At 38.2% G+C, this 23,371-nt stretch overlaps 1 protein-coding gene across 1 annotated transcript in view; it reads right to left on the bottom strand.

Annotated features, from left to right (window-relative positions):
* Positions 1–9,657: 9,657 nt before the first annotated feature.
* The window catches only part of LOC116060479 (CUB and sushi domain-containing protein 1-like), a 366,236-nt gene continuing 352,522 nt past the window's right edge, over positions 9,658–23,371 (bottom strand). The window contains exons 71-74 of the mRNA XM_031314040.1: positions 21,041–21,128; positions 20,631–20,757; positions 18,262–18,324; positions 9,658–15,375 (exon numbers count right to left, since the gene is read on the bottom strand). Coding sequence (XP_031169900.1) covers positions 15,216–15,375; positions 18,262–18,324; positions 20,631–20,757; positions 21,041–21,128 — 438 coding nt within the window. The 3' untranslated portion in view covers positions 9,658–15,215. The remainder of the gene's footprint in view (positions 15,376–18,261; positions 18,325–20,630; positions 20,758–21,040; positions 21,129–23,371) is intronic.

Below are 23,371 nucleotides of genomic sequence, written 5' to 3'. Positions count from 1 at the left end.
TGTGTGCTCTTTTATATTTTCTAACAATAGTCATTGTGAGCATGTTAGCAAGCTGACATTAGCTTCAGTTTAAGCCCCGCTGTGCTGGTACATAGACTGTTAACCCTTTTCACTTTGCCTTTGTTTTATCGTCAAGCCAATTGGTAATTGGTAGCATTGGTTAGGTATTTTATCCCTGGGACAAAGCTGTGTGTGTGTGTATTTCAAAAGTGTTCCCCTAGCTTGCTGCCATGTTGAATATCCACCATCATAAACCGCTGTTGTTCAGACATCCAGAGAGAGAGAGAGAAAGAGAGCAGAGATAAGAAAAGACCCAGACAGAAAAAGACGGAGCAGGAAGACAGAGGAGACTCAGGAGGCATTTGCCTGACAGGAATCCTGAATTTCCATTCCTTTTTGCAGACACACAAACACGCATACACAGAAAGAATGAGGGAGAGAGGGGAAATGATTCACTCATGCTGCCAACCATGGACGATGCCAAAATGATAATCATCCCCGAATCCCTGCAATGATGCCCAAATCCATTGCCATTTTCCATTTTAGGCAATTGGCCAATACAATAAGTACATAATAACATTTCAGTGTTTCCCCAAGATATGTTTTTTGGCAGTGTGAAAAGGCCCCTGAAACAGCATTTAGATGTGATACTAAAACTCTCTATTAAAACCAATAATAACGAAATTCTGTGACAGCAAACCATGTGGTGATAAAGTTCTCCTGTAAAATCAACAACTGTCTGCCAAAGATTAAACCCTGAGTGGTGAGGGCTCTAATCTGTGATGTTATCGAGAGCCAGATGCTGAAGCTCCTTCCTTGATAATGAGTTACAGCCTGGCTCACTTTTGTTTACAGTTTTTCACAGTCACTTAAAACCTTCCCAAGATATCAGCATGATAATGGCCCGATCAGATTGACATGAGGGAATATGAGCTTCATGGCTGACGACTTGTCGTTTTAGCCCATGTTGTGTGACACAGTAAAAGACAACCAAAGCAGCCTATGGGACATGTGCAAAGACAAATGCGTAAAGACTAGAATTATCCATCTTTTGCCCTTTTTTGAGCTTTTGAGACAGCTCTGGGCACAGGGTTGATTGTGGCACATCATGAGTTCAATGATTGATGAATCACAGTGTGCTGACCATGCTCAAAAAATTGGCAGTACTGCTTTAGTTTGTTCAGTCTGTGGAAAAGTTTACCCTTCACTGTCCGGTCTTCCCCATCCATCACCATTTTAAATTCTATGACTACATGATTGCTAATTTTTCTGTTATTTTTATTTACCAATTCATTTTAAGTGTTAAGTGTTTCATTTAAGTGTTTCAATGTATTAATGTTGTTTTTAAATGAGTCACACACACATCTACTTAGCATGGTACGGCAGCTAGTATAAATTATAAATAAAACACTTGCAAAAAACTGCAAAAGATTGTTAGCTGCTATGTGGAAGCAGCGATGATGAAAATGACGTTGACACATATTGGGCCTACTCTCCCACAAAACTGATCACTCGTCCCAACTCTTTTCATTGTTTGGCTCTGTCCTTTCTATCCAAATACTGCTAAACACGATTTTGTTTGTCTTATCTGGTGGTTACCAAGATTGTATAGTCTGTATTATGATGATAACTGAGCGGCGTCCAGTGTAATTAAAGGAGATTGGCAATTTAACAACGGAGGGAAAAAAGCATTGCATACCGTCACAGCACAAAACACACAAGAATAACAAGTGTCCACAGCTATAGGTGGAACACACACACACACACACACACACACACACACTGCTCTCCCACTCTCCCACTTGCTCCGTAACTGATAACAGTGTTTATTTTAAGTGTGGAGCAGCATAGTGAAAATAAATGCACACTATCCTGTACACTGAATACCAGGCAGATAACAGATTTTATTAATTAATTACAAAAAACATGGGGGGATAGGGACATGCTTCTTAACTGACGTTCTACTATGTCTATATAGTATTTATTGAAATCAATCAATCAACTGGTGTAGTAATCAGCAACACCGTAGACTTGAAGATTAATACCTGAAAATTATATTACAAAGCATTGAGGTACTGACACTGTATGTTACTTACACTGTACATTAGCATGCATATTAAGTAGCAGCAGTCAATGAGTTGATGTTTTGCACATTGTCTATATTTGGGTGTTTTTGCCTGTGGTTTTACTGTCCACAATGTTTTTTTTTTGTTTTTTCTTTGTTTTTGTATTGTCCATGCAGCAACTTACCCTTGTCCAACACACATTTCTCCCAAGGGAGACAAATGAAGAAACCTTCACCTTGACACAAATAACATACTGATCTGTCCAACTAGATAAGGGAGACTGAATTCTGAAAAGACTAATGACAATTGAAGATGACCACAATAATTAAATTCAATGTTTACTTAAGAACAGAAAAAAGCTAAATTGAGAGGAAGTTAGAGAAAGCTGATCTGAAGATTGGAAATAGGAGAGAGTAAACAAGCGATGGGTACAGAGGTGAGGGGACAATGACGACAGAGAGACAAATTAAATCAGTTTAAATTAGTTTCAGCCAGGTCACCATGACAGTGTGAGAGTCTTACTTTTTTAAAATGCCACTATTTTCCTATTTCTTCAGTTTAATACTTAAAGGGGTGGTTCAGAATTTTGGACCTTATTTCCAAGTTAGCCAGTGTGTTATTTATCAATGGAGACCATTTTCAACACTTTTCATCCAGTCCTTCCAGCTGCAGAGTTCGCTGATGCTAGGCTAGCGCAAGTCAACAGTATCTGCTAGCCTGCCATTAAAAACAGTCTTACCCACTAACGGTATAGCTACACCCTTGGTAGATACCTGGCTGGGCTAACCGCTAACTTTAGGTAATTGCTGACAGAAAAGTCATGTAAACTCAGACAGTTTACATGCAAATTGCTAGCCCGCGTGTTTTCATGTACCGGTAACGTTATGTGTGTTATAGCCTGTCAGGTAAATAAACTTGTGAGATTGTCATCTCCTAGGTAATATCACTCTGCCGCTGCTGTAGCCTGTGCTACCAACTACAGGGAACAAAATATAACTATTGCAATGCAATGCAAACGTAGTTTTAATTCTAACATTATTCTATCAACAGACATTTACATCGAAAGTCTGGCGTTATAATTGATTTGCCTTGGGTGTACTGTGGAGTGGGTAAGACTGTTTTTAATGGCAGGCTAGCAGATACTGTTGACTTGCGCTAGCCTAGCACCAGCGAACTCTGCAACTGGAAGGACTGGATGAAAAGTGTTGAAAACGGTCTCCACTGATAAATAACACACTGGCTAACTTGGAAATAAGGTTTTATGTCCAAAATTCTGAACCACCCCTTTAATATACAATGTTATAAAAAATAATTAAATAAAGAAATAGTAGGCTTCAAATAGATCCTGTACCAGCATCGGCCAAAACTGCTTCCAGCGATCGGCCCCAAAAATCCTAATCGGAGCAACCTTGGTAACAACTGTTGCTGTTACAATATGACCAGATTTATGATTATGATAAAACAACATGGTGCTTTATTCATAATACAGTGTCTCTTATGTTTAAGTACTTTCGGTAACACTTTACTTGAAGGTATCTACATAAGAGTGACATGACACTGTCATGAACACATGACACTGTCATGACAGAGTCATGACACATGAACCCTAACCCTAACCCTAACTCTAACTCTAACTCTAACTCTAACTCTAACCCTAACCATAACTTGTCATGACAAAAACCGAATGACACTTACTAAAAGAAGCGTTATGTCATAAATGTTTATGACTTGTTTATGTTTATGACACGTTCATTACAGTGTCATGTCACTCTTATGTAGATACCTTCAAGTAAAGTGTAACTGTACTTTCTTTCTCTCTAAAAATGGTGTAGGAATGATTGCCAAGCTGTCTTAGTGATAGTGATCTAAAACACTGCTAGAAATGTGCTCAAGGGGTCACCAAAGCTGTCCATTTTGAAATTGTATCGATAAATGCTTCTTATGAATTAATCAATCAATCAAGCAATCAAAACAGTTGTTTTTTAATTAGTGGATGATATAGCTCATACTTCAAATCTTGTATTACAGTATTATTTCCTCTATGCCTCCAGCAGACTATCATCAGGGATGGACTTTGAATTAGCATAATATTTCTTAGCCTTAGGCTGTGGCATCAGAAAGCAATTGCCTAAATGTCACCACTTTGTGTTTTGGCTGGTGGATAAAAGCCCCTGTTTCGTGGTAATAATTAGCTCCCCTGCGTTATGTTCAGTGTACTCTCCATGCAGGTAACTTCCTGAAAACAACATTTAACTGTAAGCATGGCTCGTTGTCATTTACTTATTACAACTTTCACATACGGCTTTGAAAGCACCAAAAGTCAGAGCGTGTTTGATTGCAGTGTATCGACCGTTCGCTTAATACATCCATGGTCGACCACAGATGACCGGGCATTGCTGACCTGGTGGCAGGGAGTTCAGCACTATTTTAACCAGTGTCTGTCCTTAACTTGATGTACCATATATTCGTGAAAGAGCGCGTTGTATCTTAGTTTGAACAACGTCCATGGTTTGGACAGACAAAGTACACCGATCCTCAAATCACCCGGTGCCCAGAGAGACAGCGGAAGTAGGAGACAATGGCTGCTTAACTGGCTAACATTAGCCACTAAAGTTTGTGACACTTGTAGCACTCCCTCGGACCCAAAACCTTCTTCCGGTGTTGTAGGAATCAGGCAGGATGTCGCTTCCCAACAGTTGGTTTAGACTGGATGGCTAACGTTATAGTTGACTAGCTAGCTAACAGTTGTTGCTACTAGTGTGGTGTCCACTTCCTGTTCCTCCTCCTGTCACATTAAAGCTACATTGTGTAAGAATTACTCCCATCTAGCGTTGAGATCATATATCGCAATCAAATCTCTCTCGCCACGCAGTATTGCAGCTACGGTAGCCTTCACGCTTCAAAAAGCATAAGTGTACAAAAGGCCGACTATCAGCCGTCGTTGTTGGAGTTCTTGCGTTCTCTTAATACATCCATGAGTTCATGTCGGAGAGTGGCGTGGACGCGCGCTTCACACCACGAGCAGGCACGCACGCCACCCAACGGAAAGGAGAGAGAAGACTGCAGCGGTCCAGAGGATAATTAACTATGTGGGATTTGGTGTGTGTGTACAAAGCAGCTCCAATGTTCACTCTTTTTTCTGATGACGCCGGTCTCTTGCTCTTTTCAATATCCGTTTTCTTTTTCTGGGTGAAGAAGAAGACTCTCCTGAAATTTGGATTTTGAATACTTGTGGTCCTCCATGTTTCCTTCTTCAAACTTGCCGGGGCCGGGAAGCGACGATACCCATTAGCAGCAGCTGTGAGTCGAAAACGCGAAAGGCGGAGCAGTATAGCCTGTATGTCCCTTTCCGGCTAACGTATTTCAAGATGGCGCATCATTATGGAGCGTCTACCCCAGTTCATGCAAGCGCAAATGTAAAATTCCAAGCTTATAGGAATACTTGAAATTGATGGTGGTGGTCAATATTCATGAAAAAGGACAAGTTTGTGAAGGGCAATACAGATTTTGATAATGAACAACTACAAACGTTACACACTGGGGCTTTAACTAACACCTGAGTGCTTTGACCTATTGCCCCCGACCTGCACACACCTAAACAAATTTTGTGTATTCATCATATATATTTTTTGCTATACCACTCTTTTTAAATCAAATTAGTAGTATTTGGTGATACTTCCTCCTCAGTGGCCACCTCTCACCCATGATGTGCCTTATGGATCCAGCCTCAGTTGCCTTCTGTTCAAATTTTTTTAGCCAGAAATAAAGCTATCTCTTTCCATTTCAAAATAAATTAATCAAAACCCGTTCCATTTGGTACTCTGAAGCTCATCACTTTACAGAACACTGTTACCCGTCTGTGAATGTCAAGCCTGCAGCCATAAACTGTTTATTTTAACTATTTTATCTTGTTTGTTAATGGGGCTACTTATGATTCCTCCAGCTGAGGAGCATTAAAAAAGCAAATTAAAGTGATTAAATACATTGCACTGCCTCCACTTTTCGTAATATCTAATGTGATATGTTTGTAGTAGGCCTATGGTTTTGTTTGGTTAAATATTGTGTTTTGTATATTAAACCGTGTACCTCTTGGGACACAAGACACATTATGGAAAAAGTAAAATCAAATCAAAATCTAGAGAAAACCATATGCTTTTACTTCCATGTGATAATATACATTGTCTGCATCTGCTATGTTAAGTGCTTTATTGGGGCTATATGACATCCAAGATGCCACATTTTCATAGCTGCTACAGCATTAAATGGAAGTATTCTAGTTTTTTGTGCAAATCCATTTTTTATATCTTTGGGGGGAAAAAACACAGTAAATTCATATAAACATATGTGGTTTTAAAAAGAATTTGTCGAGATAACATGAGTTTATAATGATGGACTCACGGGCTGCAGTGTTAAAGATTGTATTGAATTTCAAGAGACAAGATCACGTCAACTTTATTCTGGCATCTCTTTATTGGATAAAGCCTTTCTTTTATCAGCATCAGCTTTTATTTTTACTGCTTCAGTTTGTATTCTCTGTTTTCCTTGATTTTATTTCATTCTCCTTTTAATTATTCAAATAATTTGCTTTTATTACTTCTCCTGTTTTATTTCTTATCTCCCAATCTCTTGTTTAGGTCTTGACATGTTTGATCCCAAATTCACCTGTAAACCAGCTTGTAACCTTGTTTTGTAAGGTGCTGTATAAATAAAGTTTCAGCTGGTACAAGTCATCAATCTGCCACATGCTGCGGCTGACTGATTGTGCTGTTTTTCTCCCTTCACTGCTCTGGTTCTCTCCTTCTCTAGTTTCATATCATCAGTCATTGATGGAATCTCTTTAGTTGTGTATTATCTATAATCATTTTCTCAGCGATATGATTTGCTGGTTCAAACGTTTCTGACCAACCTGTGTAACTATGGTAACATTCTAGTAAAGTATATCAAGTCGAGAAAAGACACAAACCTCACAATTCCTTTCACATTTGTGACTATGGTGTGCATTTAGGGATGTAAATACCATGTCTCTAGGCTACCAACACGTGTTAGTGTTACCTGGAACACTTGTTCTAAAGGTGACAAAGACAAACAAAAACTTTCTATTTAAAGAGCAAACTACAACAAAATATTAGTAAACAATACTCGCAATGCGATTATAAGTGGTCATTGACCTTCACCTTGTTTGCTATCAGTAACTAGATGACTTAGTGTAGATTATCCTATACACACAATGCAGAGGCAAACATGGTTCTTCAGCACACGCTTTGCCTTGGATTAACCCTTATTAATGTCAGGATTAAGGTGAGGTTTGCCTTTGAATTCAAAATTAAGCAACTCGCTTATACTGACTATGTTTAATGAACCTGTATTTCAGTATGTTTGTCAGTCCATCCAGGCTTTAGCCTAACCCAATATGCATTTAGTGAGAGGCAGGGTACATTGTGGACAGTCTTTTAGAGGGCTAATAAACCTAGACAAACAACAACATAAACTCACCTGACAAGTATATCTTTAGACTCTGCAGGGAAACTGGAGCACCTGAAGGAAACCCAAGAAAACATGCACCCAGAGAGGCTTCAGCCATGCAGGTCAGATTCAAACCCAGGACTAAAGGGTCAATGCTGACTGTGTTTGTAATTGGACATACTCAAGCAAACAAAATCATACCAAAAACCAGTTAATAAATCCGATTAGCAGTTTACAAAAACATTGGTACAAACAAGAAAGTATTGTATCAAAAACTTTATTCTCAAATAATGTTTTCAAAATAGCTGATAAATAAACTGTGAGTCTCTTTAACAGCAGGTTGTGAGGCTGCAATCACATACAGTATCTCTTTAACCATTTATAACACACCATTTTGTTTCTCTCTCATGATCTCATGGGAGGATAGAAAAATGCCATTTTCCGTCCTTAAATTTAAAACTTAGAGTACGCCATTCCTGTTTTACCAGTCAAGATAGGAGCCTCCAAAACGTTTGCTGATTTGCTAATGGTGTTAGAGCCTAAATTTACCACAATTTCATTTCCCACTCTCAACCCATGTCTAAGCAAGGACAACCAGATTCCTCCTTGCTTAGACAGCTACTGTATGAGGACAGATTTTGGGCTGTAAAGGGGTCAAGTCATTCAAAATCTTTTGTGCCTGTGGAAGTCTTCCCTCTCGCAGATATAACTATTAGGATCAGCCACACAGGGCTGCTGTTACACAAGAACACTGTTAAAGGAAGTGTCCACCCATCAATGAATAGTGTTTATGACATTATGACAAAGTCAAGTGTGTATGTTTATCTAAAATTATTGAAAAATGTGGGTATACAACATATTTTAATCCAAGAAATCACCAATGCAACTTGTATGGCACAGCTGCCACATTTAAAGCCACATTATATACCATATTTTTTGCAATGAATGGTGACCTAAAAATGTCAATGTTCAAAAGAAACATATACTCTGCCGGCCCCAAGCTCTGGAGGAGTTGAAGCTGACACATCATTTTATAAGACTGAAGTTTTTTTAGATTGTGAATATAGAACGTTTAAGGTGTTACGGTGTGACCCAGAGATAAGTGTCTCTCCAGCACAAAGAAGATTAACTCTGGGTCCCACAAGGTTTTTCTGTTCCTGTGTAAAAGCAGCCATAATGGACAAAAGAGATCATATGACATTTTGATATTTGATACTCAGTTTGAACCATACATTTTTACATGGTGTGTCACAGTAAAAACATTGACTTTAATGAACAAGATTTTGTTGTACCCATTAATCATAAAAAGTACAGCATATTTAATATTTTGTTTTTTTACAAATTCTCCATAAAAAATAGATTTCTGTACAAAAACTTTTTTTTCTTTTGCACCTACTTCAAGTTCAGCAGCACATGATGATGGTGAGAGGCGACAGCGATGATAATGATGGTGATTATGATTAAAACAATAACATTAATGATGATGGCAGTTTCCTGGTGATGACTTGCCATTTTTCTACACATCTTCTGTACCATTTGGGACAACAAAAATTATTTTTCAGTACACATTTTTAAGCAACAAACTTACTAACTGCGTGTCAATATGTGTTGCTGAGAACGCATCCCGTCACCACAACGTGTGAATATAACACGAATATGTGTGGTGTCCCAATCTACAAGCTGCCATGTGCCGAAATGACGATTATTCATCCTTTGCACTGATGAGTGAAGCAGTGCTGCGGTCAACTCACGTTCAAGTCAGACACACCAGGTTGGAGATTTTATTCAAAGCTCTAATGCTGACCATATGGCATGAGAAGTTTGTCCTATCCAAACTAATGAGAAGGTGAATTAAAGGCCTGTCAAGGGCAATACTGAATATTTTGATTTGATTACACTACAAACTGAATTTGAAAGAAACCCACACGCACGCACGCACACACAAGAAGGTCTGATTTTCATCTGGCAATAAAACTCGATCGAAAACAGATCGAACTCTATCTACAAGTCCAAATGGCTGCTGAGCCACATATGAACACATGTACAGTATGACACAGTTGCTCAAGCAGGACTGCGACTGGATTTTCCTTCAGTATTAATACAGGAAAGTTCAGCGACATCACTGTAATTTAGATACATCTTATATCTGTATTGCATTTATTCTGTATTACAATACCTGGTGGAAAAACCCCTCATCTCTACCATAGGACACTGTGTGAAAAGGCAATGTGTGACATCTACACGTTTATCTGGTTTTGACTTAAGCTCGCAGCAACCTGGGTCTCTTTGTTTCAATGAGGACTGCTGACAATACCACTTTAGAGAAAGTAAGGGACAAACTTGTGAACCCAAACTGTGAAAGGTCACAGCTGAAAAAGCAGGTAGTTGTTTTTGTTTTTTTAACTTTAAAAGCTGTCGCTCTTTTACATGGTGAGGACTGCTGACAATGCCAAATGAAGGCCAAATGTGGAAAATTCTTCACAAATTGTTAAGAAAGTCTTGAGTGATATCCAAATTTTGAGGCATTTCAGATAAGGTATGTGGCTTGTTAAGAAGGATACTGATCTATAAACAGATGAACTCACTGTCTCATACTTTATGAATCGGGTAGCTCAAATCAAGCAATCTATTTGGTTCATAGCCGTGATATAATAACCATATACACCAACTATGACATCTAATTCCATTGCAAAATAAGTATCACTCTGCATCTATGAAAAAACAAGAGAGTAACAAACTGTCACAAAGTGAAGTTGTTCATCTGCACACACTGCCATGACACAGAGCTGGTTTAAAATCGGCAAAATATCTCTTTAGGTGTACACTATATTTAGAATATTTTCACCGCTTTACCTTTTCCCTAGACTTGAACGTGAACGTGAACATACCATAGCCTGTCTTGTTACTTCATGTATCGGCCTTACAGCCTACCCACTGTCTTTCCTACGCTTTCCTACAGCAATAAAAAGAATAGCTATACCAAACTAGATTATCACACCAGTAAGGTTGTTGTTATAAAATTTGATTCTATTCAGACATAAAATAAGTTGCAACACACTTTTGGCTCGAATAAAAATGTTGTCCATTGTAAGATCATGTTCAAAAATCATCTTACATCTTAATCAGAGCCACAACATATATCCTTTTTCTGCTTTTTTTCTGAGAGGAAACAATTTCAATCATTCACATTCCTTTAATTTTAATTAAATAGTCATGCAAATGAATTATCTAACTATCAGCTCAACATTTGTCTCCTTTTTGAGTACAAACCAGACACGATGGAGATCTGTTTTGTGACCCTGTCGAAGACTTCTTTTGTTGAAACAGATCATTTCATATATTGAAAAAAAATGCCTGGGTCCACTCTAACTTTGTCTGCACCACCACCATGTCTCAGCATATCTTTAGTCTAAATTGAAGTCAGAGTGTGGGTATTAGAATCAAGGAGAATATTACAGAAGTATTGTAAGTATTCTTAAGACTTCTGCTATAAGCTTGAGACCGTATGGTATGTGTGCCATATATATTAGTCACTTTTGCATTTCCCCAAATTTCTATAAGTACACACAATCTGAAATCTAACCCTTGTTCTTCTGATCTTTTCATGCCAGGATAAACTGGGACAATGCTGAGTCTAGATTTTCTTGTTTGGGCACACTAGGAGATCAGATCTGTGTCATTAATTGTTAAAAATTAGACCTTTTATTACACCTTTGGAAACCTTGCAGCCTCTAATTTTCAGGCTCCATTATGCTCTCTTGGCTCCATAGGAAATCTCCACTGAATTAATTTAATCAATTAAAATAGAAGCATGGGGTGCACTCCAACAATAAAAAGAGAGGAGGCTCACTATCTTGTAAGCAGACACTCGACTGTTGTTTACAGATGTCTTGTTTATTTCTGTGAGAAGATTTTGAAAGTGTCCTTTCTGTCTTGTTGCCTTCTTAAACTAGAATTATAGTGCATACACACATCTGCATCTTTATTTTCTGTGACACACACTGGTATATGTGTTTCTGGCTGTCTGACCATGACCATGAGCCTGAGACTGTGAATGACAGGCTAACAATGGATATTATAATACCAACAATATCCCATAGTCATGCTTCCAAACATAATCATTATTTGTTTCAGGACATTTCCTTTGCAACATCCAGGTCTGGAGTAGATACATTTTCAATTAAATGAGCTGACAATTTAAAATAGATGGATGTGACAACCTTCTCATGCCAAATGTTTTTCTTTTCAGTATTTGAGTTAACTCTGATTTTAGTGAGTTGAGTTTTGGCCTGAAATATAACACTGTATTATAACTTGTGTTTCATGGTATGAGTTGTAAGTTTTCATTGTCTGACATCTCATACATTTTACTCACTATTTGTTATCATTAGTGTGAACAATTGATTTGTGATTTATTGTTTGGGGGTAAGACAGTATGATAAATTGAGGTTGAATGAATGAAAACATGGGGAACATAAACAAAAATTCATTTAGACAATAAAGAATCATGCAGGTTAAACCAAATGCCTGAAGTGTAATGCCAGAATGGTCTGCACAGAGAGTGAAAGAAACAAGAAACAGGCCTGGAGACACTGAAAGACACACACTGAAAGCAGTAACATCTGTGATCTCAACCAAGTGCAGCATCTTTTGAAAAATAAAATTATTTTGAGAAAACACTGCGAGAAATAACAAGCTTGGCAAGTGATTTTTTTGAATCCTGCAGACTTGTGTGTTACTATGATATTTTGACTTAAAATACCAGGAAATACTGAAGGCTAGGTCACATTTGCTAAGCTTATGTATTTGTTGCAATGAGGTTCCAGCATTAATAAGCAGGATGTAACTTACTCTCTGCACACGAGGTATTTCTCAAACAATGGAGGGGCTCCGGGTGCAACTGACGACAACAATAATTGTGCATGTTGTCTACATACTTTATCTCTTTGTCTGCCTTACATGACCAATTCTCGAACAGATCACAAATATGCTGTGAGCTCTTTAAATAGGTGTGTTGAAATAATAAGCTCATATGCATCAGATATGTTAAATGTGTTGAAAGATAATGCATGATAATGTGAGTAGTTGGGGACACTTGCAACACATCTTTTTAAAGAGAGTTAGAGAAACAGTCACATGTTGTTTCTGATAGCTCACACTGTCTGTTAAAAATAATCAGCCCATATTGGTTGGATACTATTTAATCTTTGTGTACTATTTAGTATACCTTAAGAGTACTGTATAGTATCTCAGAAAAAGATGGAGTTGAATGCCTGCAAATAAAACTAGCAGCGTGGTCCATACTGCATATTATGGTTGTGACCCTTTCTGTATATTTCTGCCACATATTACAGCAGTAACAGTATTCTGTATGAGCTCTCAGAAACACCCACTGTTTTAAAAATGGCAAATAAATTGTCATTAAGTGACACTAGAAGCTCAGAGGTCAATGGGTAAACTGATCCCAACTTTCGGGTTGGCTAGCATGTTGGCATGGCAACAAAATAAACAACGGTATAGCATGTGGTCACACCTGCTAACAGGGAGTGTGAAATATAAATGTGTATATACAAACACGCTGTAACCCTGTATTTTGTCATTTTGTCATCTTTTTAAAGATAAAAGTTTTTGAATAAAATGCTCTCTTTTGAATCACTTATTTTTCAAACCCATTTCAGACCCAAAAATTATTCATTTTTTCATAACCCAGTCAGAAAAACACACTAGTGCAAAATTTGTGCGGTTTAGGAGTTTATATAAAGTTTATATTTTGGGGTCCCCAGCAGCAGTGGTTTGGGAAGTCCCATGGGGCCACTGGGTATTTGAACATAGAGTCTGTTCATCAATATCTTCACTGAAGAAAAATGCCAGAAGAGACAAACAGAGACAACTATTTGCCTCTGTTTCCATAGCAACCTGTCCTTGTCTCTCTTTTCCAGCACAACTGACAGAGGTGTCTATCTGTCCGTTTGTCCGTGTCCATCTGTCTAATTTCTGCCAGTCAACCAATCTGTCTGTTAATCTGTTCATCTATATCTGATTTTGTGGCTGGAGGGTATGCTGTAGACAACAAATCAGTCATCACTTGACTGATAATCCCGACCGGAGTTACGAGAAGATAAATCATTTCCTGGATTTGGCCACAGCTGATTGCAGCAGTTGACAATCTTGACAGCTTATTGCCTCCAGGCTTCCACTTGTTCAGCCACCAAGCACAGAATCCTGGCTAGTCCAAGAACAAGAATTAGTTGTCTGACTGTTTGATTGTGTTAGACAGGCCTCTGGAAACCAGTCCATTGTGTACACCAGCCCGGCAACTCAAATGTCTTGTTTTCTGCTTCAGCACAGTCTATCTAGTGCTAGTGTGGAATACTGTATATAGGACTGATTTAGATGTATAGTACCTCTATAGAATATTTGAAAATGCCAAAAACGCATCTAGAACTAGCTCCCAGGTTCTCATAATAAAGCTGGTATGTTTTAGCCTAAATTAGTTGCCAAATACTGTAGGTAGACATTGTCATAATAGGCAATACAGTAAGTGGCAGAAGGTAAAGACAATCACAGGAACTTGACTGACACCTCAACTTACCTAACCCTGTGATTGTCCTGCTATATTAAACCTAGCCCATTCAGTTCTCCAAGTAGGCTAAAACAAACCTTTTAAACGTATCTGCAACTGTTATCTGACCCTGGCTTGTCTAGCACTAGTCAACCTCTCCTAGTACTAATCTAATACTAGTATCCAGTACTGGATGAGAGTATCATTTTCTTTAAAGGAATTGGTCTGGTTGAACTTGTCACTGTATTGACTGCATTTGGTTGTCAACTTTACAGCAGTCTGTACAACTGATATCAGCTTCCACCAAAACAGACTCTGTCAACTGTAAATAGGTCAGAGAGTCCAGTCCTGTCAAGTCCAGAGTGAAGTCCAGTGGGAGGTTATTGGTCCAGCACCAATGATGGTTTTCGTGTTGTTAATAGGAACTATCCAATGACTATTCAATGTCTAATAGTGTATGTGCTTCCCCCTGAGGTTAGAACCTTGCATCGGTCACACCCATGTGTGGCCTGCATCAGGGGAGTTAGTAAGTTAAGAGTTAGCCTATTACCACTGTGCAAACTTGGCATGGAGTATGGGGTTAGGTTGGGTTAACCACCATTCAGGTTGCATGGAGAGTATTCAAGGGCCATATTACTCTGGCCATACAAGCCCTTTCCAAAAGGAGGTTGGGTCAACTTACACAGGACCAGCACTGTTAAATGAGGTTGCTGCTGTTGGAGGAAGTTCAATTAATCGTATATACCATCTTTTTTGTATTTTTCATTGGTGTCTGAATAGCAACAGTGCTTAAGAAGAATTCTGGTCCCAGAATTGATCTCCTGAATAACACATTTGACGACGCCATTGTCTACTCCCTTGTGTATTGGTTCAGACTTATTTCGCTCTTTTGGACTGTAGGGAGAGGTGGATGATACAGTTGTTCAGGTAGGAGGTGGAGCAGAGCTGCATAACTGTGCAGATTATGCTGACAGAGGACCAGCATGCTACAACACAGACTGCTTACGGTGACAAGTCCAAATCATTAGTTTTCTTCTTTCTTCTCTGTTTGGTTAAGCCACACCGCAGACTGCAACAGGGAGGTTGGACTAAACCACTGTGTAGGCAGTGGCAGGTTTGTAAGACTATACCACAGTGCAGACTGTATTGAGTGTGGTATCGAATCGAACTGCCTTAGCCTCTGTGGGCTTCATGTTGGTGTCATACATTGGGTTTTCAAATGATGCCTGACCATTGGAGCTCTCATGGCCGACATAGCCATTGAACTGGACCTTGGGACGCGTCCTGCAAAACAAAATGAGAAGAAAAAAATGGTGTTCAGGCAGGTATTTGGTTTCACAAGGATATCTCTGCAAAGTTGTATTGGCATGTTTGGAAAAAAGAAAAAAATGATTGCAGGTCTCTGAAACACAAAATGAAAAACAAAAACTCAGATATTTTAGGACAGCGAGATTAAAGCGTAACTCTCGTCAAAATGCAACCTAGGGTCTTTTTGTGAATGTACCCGAGTCAAACCTTCGTTTAAAGGCACTTTTAAGATTTACCGTATTTTTGTTTTTCGGTCAAATGGCCTTTTGAATGGGAGTGCTAGGGGCACTTTTATGCTAGCCTCAAAATAGCTATTTTTAAAACACTAAGAAGGCTCGACACAACATGAAACTTTGCTCAAAGTATCGCCTTCTTAGTGTTTTAAAAATAGCTATTTTGAGGCTAGCATAAAAGTGCCCCTAGCACTCCCATTCAAAAGGCCATTTGACCGAAAAACAAAAATACGGTAAATCTTAAAAGTGGCGATTCCGTCCTAAATATGCTTTTAAACGAAAGTTTGACTTGGGTACGTTCACAAAAAGACCCTAGGTTGCATTTTGGCGAGAGTTACGCTTTAAGTTTCTCAAATATGCTGATGTAGTTATTTTATTATACAATATGTATTAGCTCTCACCAACTCTCCCATAGAAAATCACAGGCAGGCATTTCCAATAAAACAATCTCAAACCTGTCTAGTGTATGTTACTTGGCCAGCACAAAACACTGAGCCCCAGTAAATCAGTGACTGGTGAAAAATGTTGAGCATCTAGCAGCTAAAAATATCTATCTATATATATATATATATATATATATATATATATATATATATATATATAGAGAGAGAGAGAGAGAGAGAGAGAGAGAGAGAGAGAGAGAGAGAGAGAGAGAGAGAGAGATTTTTCTCTGAAGTTGGAGAACCAACAAAAAAAGCCAGGAAATATTAGATTACATTTTTGAGGTAGCCAAAAACATAACTATAATGGGATGCTTTTATTGCTCTCTGGTTTGATGTGTCTATAAGTTTGTTTTGGAGCCTTTTTGACCCCCAACTATTCAAAAGATTCTCTGATTACAAGATATTGGTACTTATTTAAGTCATTAACTTATTAACTTGTGTGAAAAGCATACACATGTCAAGATAAGACCCACTACCGTACATACACAATGCTAGAATTTACATTGCATGCCCTATTTAACAGTAGTACTAGTCATGCAGAGAGACCTGTACATAATTATAAGTGTTTAATAGATTAACAATTAACTGAATATTGACTATGACTACAACCAATTAAAAAAACAAATCTTCAAATTCAAATATAATCAAAAAAGTAATCATAAAACACGCTCTGTCCTTTCACCTGTCTTATTAGACATCTTGGGCAAGAGCTTTACCCTTGAGATTAAATGCGCATTTCTCGTAAAAATCTACAAATTGCAGGGGGAATGATGGCAGGAGTGCGAACATGAACCATAACAACTCCCTGCTTCAGTGGTTCAGCTGCCAGTGCCCATCTGCTGCTCTCATGTGAGTGTGTCTGCTTGCATCCTGCAATCATCCTGCAAATGGTACCCAATGGTTTGTTGTATATTATTACTAAATATGCCTGAATGAGGATTTTAAGAAACATACTGCTGGGGTTCAAACAGATATGCTGTGAAATATGACTACCCCATCATAATTTGTCTGTTTGTCGCAGATTACATTTTTGGATAATCAGGTCCTATAATCCAGTTAGATATAATCACTTACTTCCAAACCCTGTGGAACTATTAGCAGGGAGGAGTGCTGCAGCTGAAACACTGTTTGACTCTGACCTCATTAAGTGTGTGTGTGTGTGTGTGTGTGTGTGTGTGTGTGTGTGTGTGTGTGTGTGTGTGCACGCGTGAATGTGTGTGTGTGTGTGTGTGTGTGTGTGTGTGTGTGTGTGTGTGAACTGGTAGAAATCCAACCCTGGGGAGCCACTAAGCCTACATGCTCAACCCATTACTTTACAAAACTGCACACACCAACACACACCACAGACCTCCCTGCATGGCAGTGGTTCAAGTTGGTGCACTAATTTCTGGTTGTGGCTGTAGGTGCAATAGCTTAGTTTTATTGGTAGAATGAAAAACAGCACACATAATTGCTTTGACAGTATTATAGCTACTGTAAAGACATATGGGCCAATGCAGGAAGAAACCACTGTGTGCACACTCATCTTGCTTTTAGTTTGTTATTTATGATATTAAATTGTTATGTAAAGAAATATTTTCTGTTGGCTTGCCGTTATGTTGGGCTAGGGCATTATGATGGCAAAGTTAACTTTACCACATACCTTCTGTCAAGGTGAGAGTAATGAAAGTCAAAAGTAACAGTAGAAATACATTTAAAAAAGCAGCAGCATATATATTACTTGTTTTGATTAGAACACTTTGAAGTACATCAAATACTAAATTTGTTCTTGATGTAATCATGCTGACAGAGAGATGACAATGAGATCAAAGACAAAACATATCTGCGTAGCTTAAATGATTGCTGTTTTGGCACAGTAGGGCAGCACTGCTTTAAAAAACTTAAGATAACAATAACTTTTAGCTGATGTGAGGAGTCTCTGTGTTCCATTTCCCTCTGAATTAATATTGATTTTGGTTTATAAGTTTTATTTTTATTTTACAGTAATACAAAATAGAGTAGGACAAAGTATTCATATATTCATAGTTTATATTACATACTTTGGTCAGTTGTGCAGCCTTACTAAACAGCATGAAGCAAAATCTCAAAACTAAAAACAAGGGATGACGAGTTTGACAGAGGATGTGGCGGCGGGCGGAGGTCTGGTTGTTGTTTGAAACCAGGTGAATGACAGGTGTCAGTCTTACCTGCCGCCAGGCCCCCAGGTGTCTTTTGGTCTCTCATTGTCATCTGTGTCAGCAGACAATGTCCTGTATACAACCATCAGCTTTAATATACATCAACTATCATTGCACACAGCTAACTGGTGAGCAGGTTGTGTAACAGTGTAAGGTAATGTAATGATAGTGTTAGTTATTGGTAAACTACGCTAACTGTACAGTCAATATCTGCATGGCCCTGTACACAGCAGTTACCATCTTAGTATTCACAGGATTAACTATACTAACATAGCAAAGCACATTACTAACTTGCTAACAAAACATGTTTGCAAAACATGTATTTTTCCTGAATAACATCAACAGGTCAGACACTACATGTTTCACTGCAGATAGAATACTGTAGCATACAGGTACCATAAATGATAAGCCAACGGATTAATGGGAAATAATGACCATTGTTGAGTAAGATGACTTTGTAAAACTTTGAGTGATGAAGTGCAGAAGTCAGAACATCCCTTAGGTGTAGAATCTCACACAAGTCTTAAACAGAAAACGTTAATAATGACATTTTACCCTCAATATAGTTGTGTATTATCTGCCATCTTTAGGCATTGTAAGTCTTTTGTGAACTTTCTAGGAACAATAATTAATATCTAAGGTCAATGAGATTTAATCTTCATAGTACGCTTGGGGTTTTAGAGCTATAATTATGTTTGAAAAAATTATGTAAACCTGCCTCTTTTTCCAAAAAATGTATCTGGTCCACTCAATATATTTAAAAAGTGATTTAGGAAACAGGGTGTATCAAACATGTATCCTCTACTTAGTTTGGAAGTGACTCACAAATAAATGTTTTCAAAGGAAAAAATACATCATTACTCTCTTTACTACACAGGCTCTATTTCGGTGTTCATGTTTGTTCCCAATTTGGAAGGTTGCAAGTAAATGATTTGTCCGCCTGCACCTATTTGGTAATACTCATACTTATTTTACATTTGTATTGGGTTGGATTTTTGGGTGATGCTTAACAATAACGTACTCCACAATTGTTTGTAGGATGTGGCAAGGCCTTCCCTTTTAAAGTGCTTGTCATGTATATGTGATCTTTAAAGTACACATCCAGTCAAGCAATGGATTAAACAAACTAAATTTTTTTAAGACTATGAACAACTCTCTGCAAACTCCTAGCCCATATGGAAACTACCAAGGTGTCATAGTTGGTAGGCGCAATGCAACTCTAACGGCTGACACTCGTATCCTGCCAACTTGTCTGTGCTGCAGCAGGGCTGTGCTTGCACCTCTGATCACCAAAAAAAGCAGTCTATAGCCATGTGCCCCTGCATTTGCACCTTCAATAAATTAGAGCCCTGTCTAAAAATACAGAAGGTTGTTTTGTGGAAAGAAACTTAAAAAGGGTTATACTATTGTATAATACTATAATATTATTTTGATTCTTTGTACAACAAAACCTGTCACTTTAAAATACTTTAAGTGCAGCTACAACTGAGAAGAATAATTGATAAACTGTGCACCAGTGCTCATATTTATCAAGCATATCAGAACCATTCCTAGGAATTGTGCTGTAGGTTTGACCTTTCCTACAAATTATGACTTAGGAGTTATTTAGTAAGATTTGGATACTTACTCTCAGGTTTTCTTTTAATTGATGATTTAAGATCCGAATAAATACCATTACATTAGTAAAGGACCACTGTTATATTCATTGTTGCCAATTAAGTTTAAATTACAACATCTTGTTAATGGAGTTTTGCAAATAGGGCATTACATCCCTGAAAAAATTTATTTTTGTTTTTTAATTCAGCTGCCACCAACTGTAAACTCCTAACCAGCTAGAACAGTTCTGCATCTCTCCTTAAACCTGAAAACGTAGGATGACTTTCCAAGTTTAATAAAGTTTCTACTCCAAAGATTAAAAGTTGGACAAATAATGTGCAACAGAAAAATTGTTAGGACTAATTTCCTTGAGAAACTGTTTTGATAAATGATAAATACAGTTTTGATGCTAGCCCCTCAGAATGAGATGAACATTTAGCAAAAGGCACACATACAGTAATAAGGCAGTAATAATCAACAGGAGCCTTAAGAGACCGCAATACAATGCAACCCAAAGATACATTTAAAATAAGTTAGAGTGGGTGTTTCAAGGAAACGTATGAAATAAATGACAGAATTAGGGAATAGTGGTGCACTGAAAAAATAAAACATTAAAACGCACTGAAAAACATTTAGTTGTATCTGCATCAGTAAATAATTCAAGGTGGATATTTTCTTTTATTTATTTATAAAGTGAACCTGTTAAAAAATCAACAATGCAAACCTGTTTTGTATTCTAGTCTGCTGGTTGTCTGTTTTTAACTCTTGAGGATATTGCTTACCTGTGCTTGTAGAGGTAGAAGGCAAATCCAGAGAGGATGAGGGCAAAGAAAGGAACTAAGATGGCTGCTGCCACAGAGCTGCTGTTTGTGTAGGGGTTGGATGGGTCCATTGCCATGGTTACAGGGCCTTGGGGTACAGACACAGATAACCCACACATGCATGAACACCCTTTTGAGCATGTTGTAATCAAGGCTTTTTGTATTATTAGTCTGTGTACTTGAGATCTGCTTCTCATGTTTACTCAGTCTGAAATTAAATTAATTTTACACTAACAAAAACATTCCAATAATATTCCTTTAATTTGACTGAATATTTTACTTCCACTTTCAGTTTGACGTTGTTTAATAGGAAGATCAAGGCTGTTGTTTGTTGTGGTTGTTATTGGTGCTGATGTTACAGACAAACCTACCTTGCCTCGTCAGATGGAACTTGCCAAAATCTTTACTGTGGATATGCCCCTGGTAGACAAAGGTCTTCTGGTCGGATTCTGCAGTAACCTGAAAAACAAAGCATTCAGTGTTCAGATTGTAGTTTGATCTTAGATAAAAGGTTATACACTGGCCATTCAGGAGGGGCGCTTCATTCACCCTGGTTTCCTAAATTAGTACAGTATAAAATAGAACTTGCGTATCGGCCGATACCGAGTACCGAACCGATACCAGTGTGTCATATATTTTATTATGTTTTAACAGCTGTATACTACTATCCCTGTATGGATGCGATATGATTTCTATCTTTGTTGTCGGCCTGGCTCAGGTTAAACTCTTTGTGAAACATGAACAAACACAAATGAACACCCCAGAACTTTCTTTTATTATGCAGTTTGACAGTCAGTTATAATGGAAAAAGAACATAAATAAACTACTTTAACGTAGATTTTCTTTAGGGCTTTATTACGTGGTATCGGATCGGTGCATAAACTCCAGTACTTCCCGATACCGATACCAGCATTTTAGGCAGTATCGGAGCCGATACTGATACTGGTATCGGTACTAGAGATGTTCCGATACCGATACCAACCATACCGATTGGAACATCTCTAGTTTAAAATGAACTCTTTGAACAGACAGTGGGAGAGACTGTAAAGCTTATTTTAGCAATGAAGGATTAAGTGGTAGGTTAAGTGAAGGTACAAAGCGCTGCAGAATAAAGTGCCAATTTGACACAGAAGTAGTACGGTGGAGGACCTTCAACTCTGTCAATCAGAAGCACAGGAGGAAGTTCCTGTCTTCTCCACTTATCAACAGTATCTCTCCACCTTCTTTACTCTGGTCTTGCCCTCCCTCCTTCTCTTCCCCTCTCCACCATCTCTTGTTTGGAGTCTGAAGCAGCAATGTTTTACCCACAAATTGATAATCGAAATTTCATTTTCTAACTGTACAATGATTGGTTTTCAGGAATCACAACTCAGCAATTACCAGCCTGACTCTTCTCCTCCCTCATGCTTTCTGTCATTTGCAACATGATCAATTGGCTGTCTATGTGCCTCCTTCCTTCCTTCTTACGTCATTCTTTCTTTCATCCCTGCCTGCTACTATCTTTTACAATCTCCCTACTCAGTTCCTCCATTCCACCCTCTCTCCTCCTCTGCCAGCAAGTCAAACAGGATCAGATTTTGAATCCATTCTTAAGTTTTAGACATGATCATAAGAAGTTCAGCTTCAAATATCACATTGAATTACCTAAACAGTCTACATGGAACATGAAAGCTGACTTTCCATCTTTCTTTTTTTCCTTTTAAACACTCTTAACATTCACTTATTCTAATCATAGGCGGAGTTTGACATTCGAGCCAGGGGGGGCAAAAAAAACAAACAAACTCATTGTAGAAGCTGAGACCTGGCCTACCACTTGGGGAACACAGCACGAGCACATATGGACAAAACAAACATGCTAAATCAACATATATGTTTATTTTTAAAGAAGATTTTAAATTACATTCTAACAATTTAACAATTCGCCCTTATGAAATCCAATCGCGCCACGGCTGTCTTGGAATGCAATAGACAGATGTGGCGGAATGCCGTGACAAAAGGCCTCTCCAAACGCAGAAACCAAGCGCAGTCACACCATAAACTGTTAAGACACGTTAAGAAATAAGATCCATATTTTGCCGTAATCCAATGACACGGAAAAAAGTAATCCACAGCGATCATAGATCCACGGCGTTTAAACAATGTGGAATAAAACGTATAAAAGTCCAAATCTACACAAAACGCGCAATCAATTAGTAAGCTGACAGCAAATTTATATAGGCTACATGGCATTTAGGCAACCTTTATTGCAACGTTGGCACGGTAAGATGTCCAGACTAGTGCAACATTCATTTTCATTTTTTGCGTCCTGCATATGCGTCAACAATAGTCTCAGGTGAGAGCCAGAGCCCTGAAAAAATATTTTTTTTACTAAAGCAGTAGGCCTAGGCTATATGAAATCAGATGTATTACCTACCACAATTCAGTTGTTTTGTGTTAGGCCTATTTAAAATATTTATAAAATATCTGGTCATACCATGAAACAATGCAATTACCCGCTTCAGCCGCTGGGGGGGCTCCCCCTGCCCCCCCGCAAACTCCGTGTATGATTCTCATAGATTTGCAGTCTAAAGAAAACACCATTTAGCACATCAAAGATAAATTATGAATACACGGATCAAATGTGCAATAAATCAACAATATTTGAGCCCCAGATTTGTGGTTTTATGGGTACATGCTGGAACTATTGCCCAGGCCAGTAACAT

Source organism: Sander lucioperca, chromosome 3 (assembly GCF_008315115.2).
Source record: "Sander lucioperca isolate FBNREF2018 chromosome 3, SLUC_FBN_1.2, whole genome shotgun sequence".
NCBI classification, from domain to species: Eukaryota; Metazoa; Chordata; class Actinopteri; order Perciformes; family Percidae; genus Sander; species Sander lucioperca.
The sequence above is the reverse complement of the archived record's forward strand: the minus strand, read 5'-3'. Positions and strand labels throughout refer to the sequence as shown.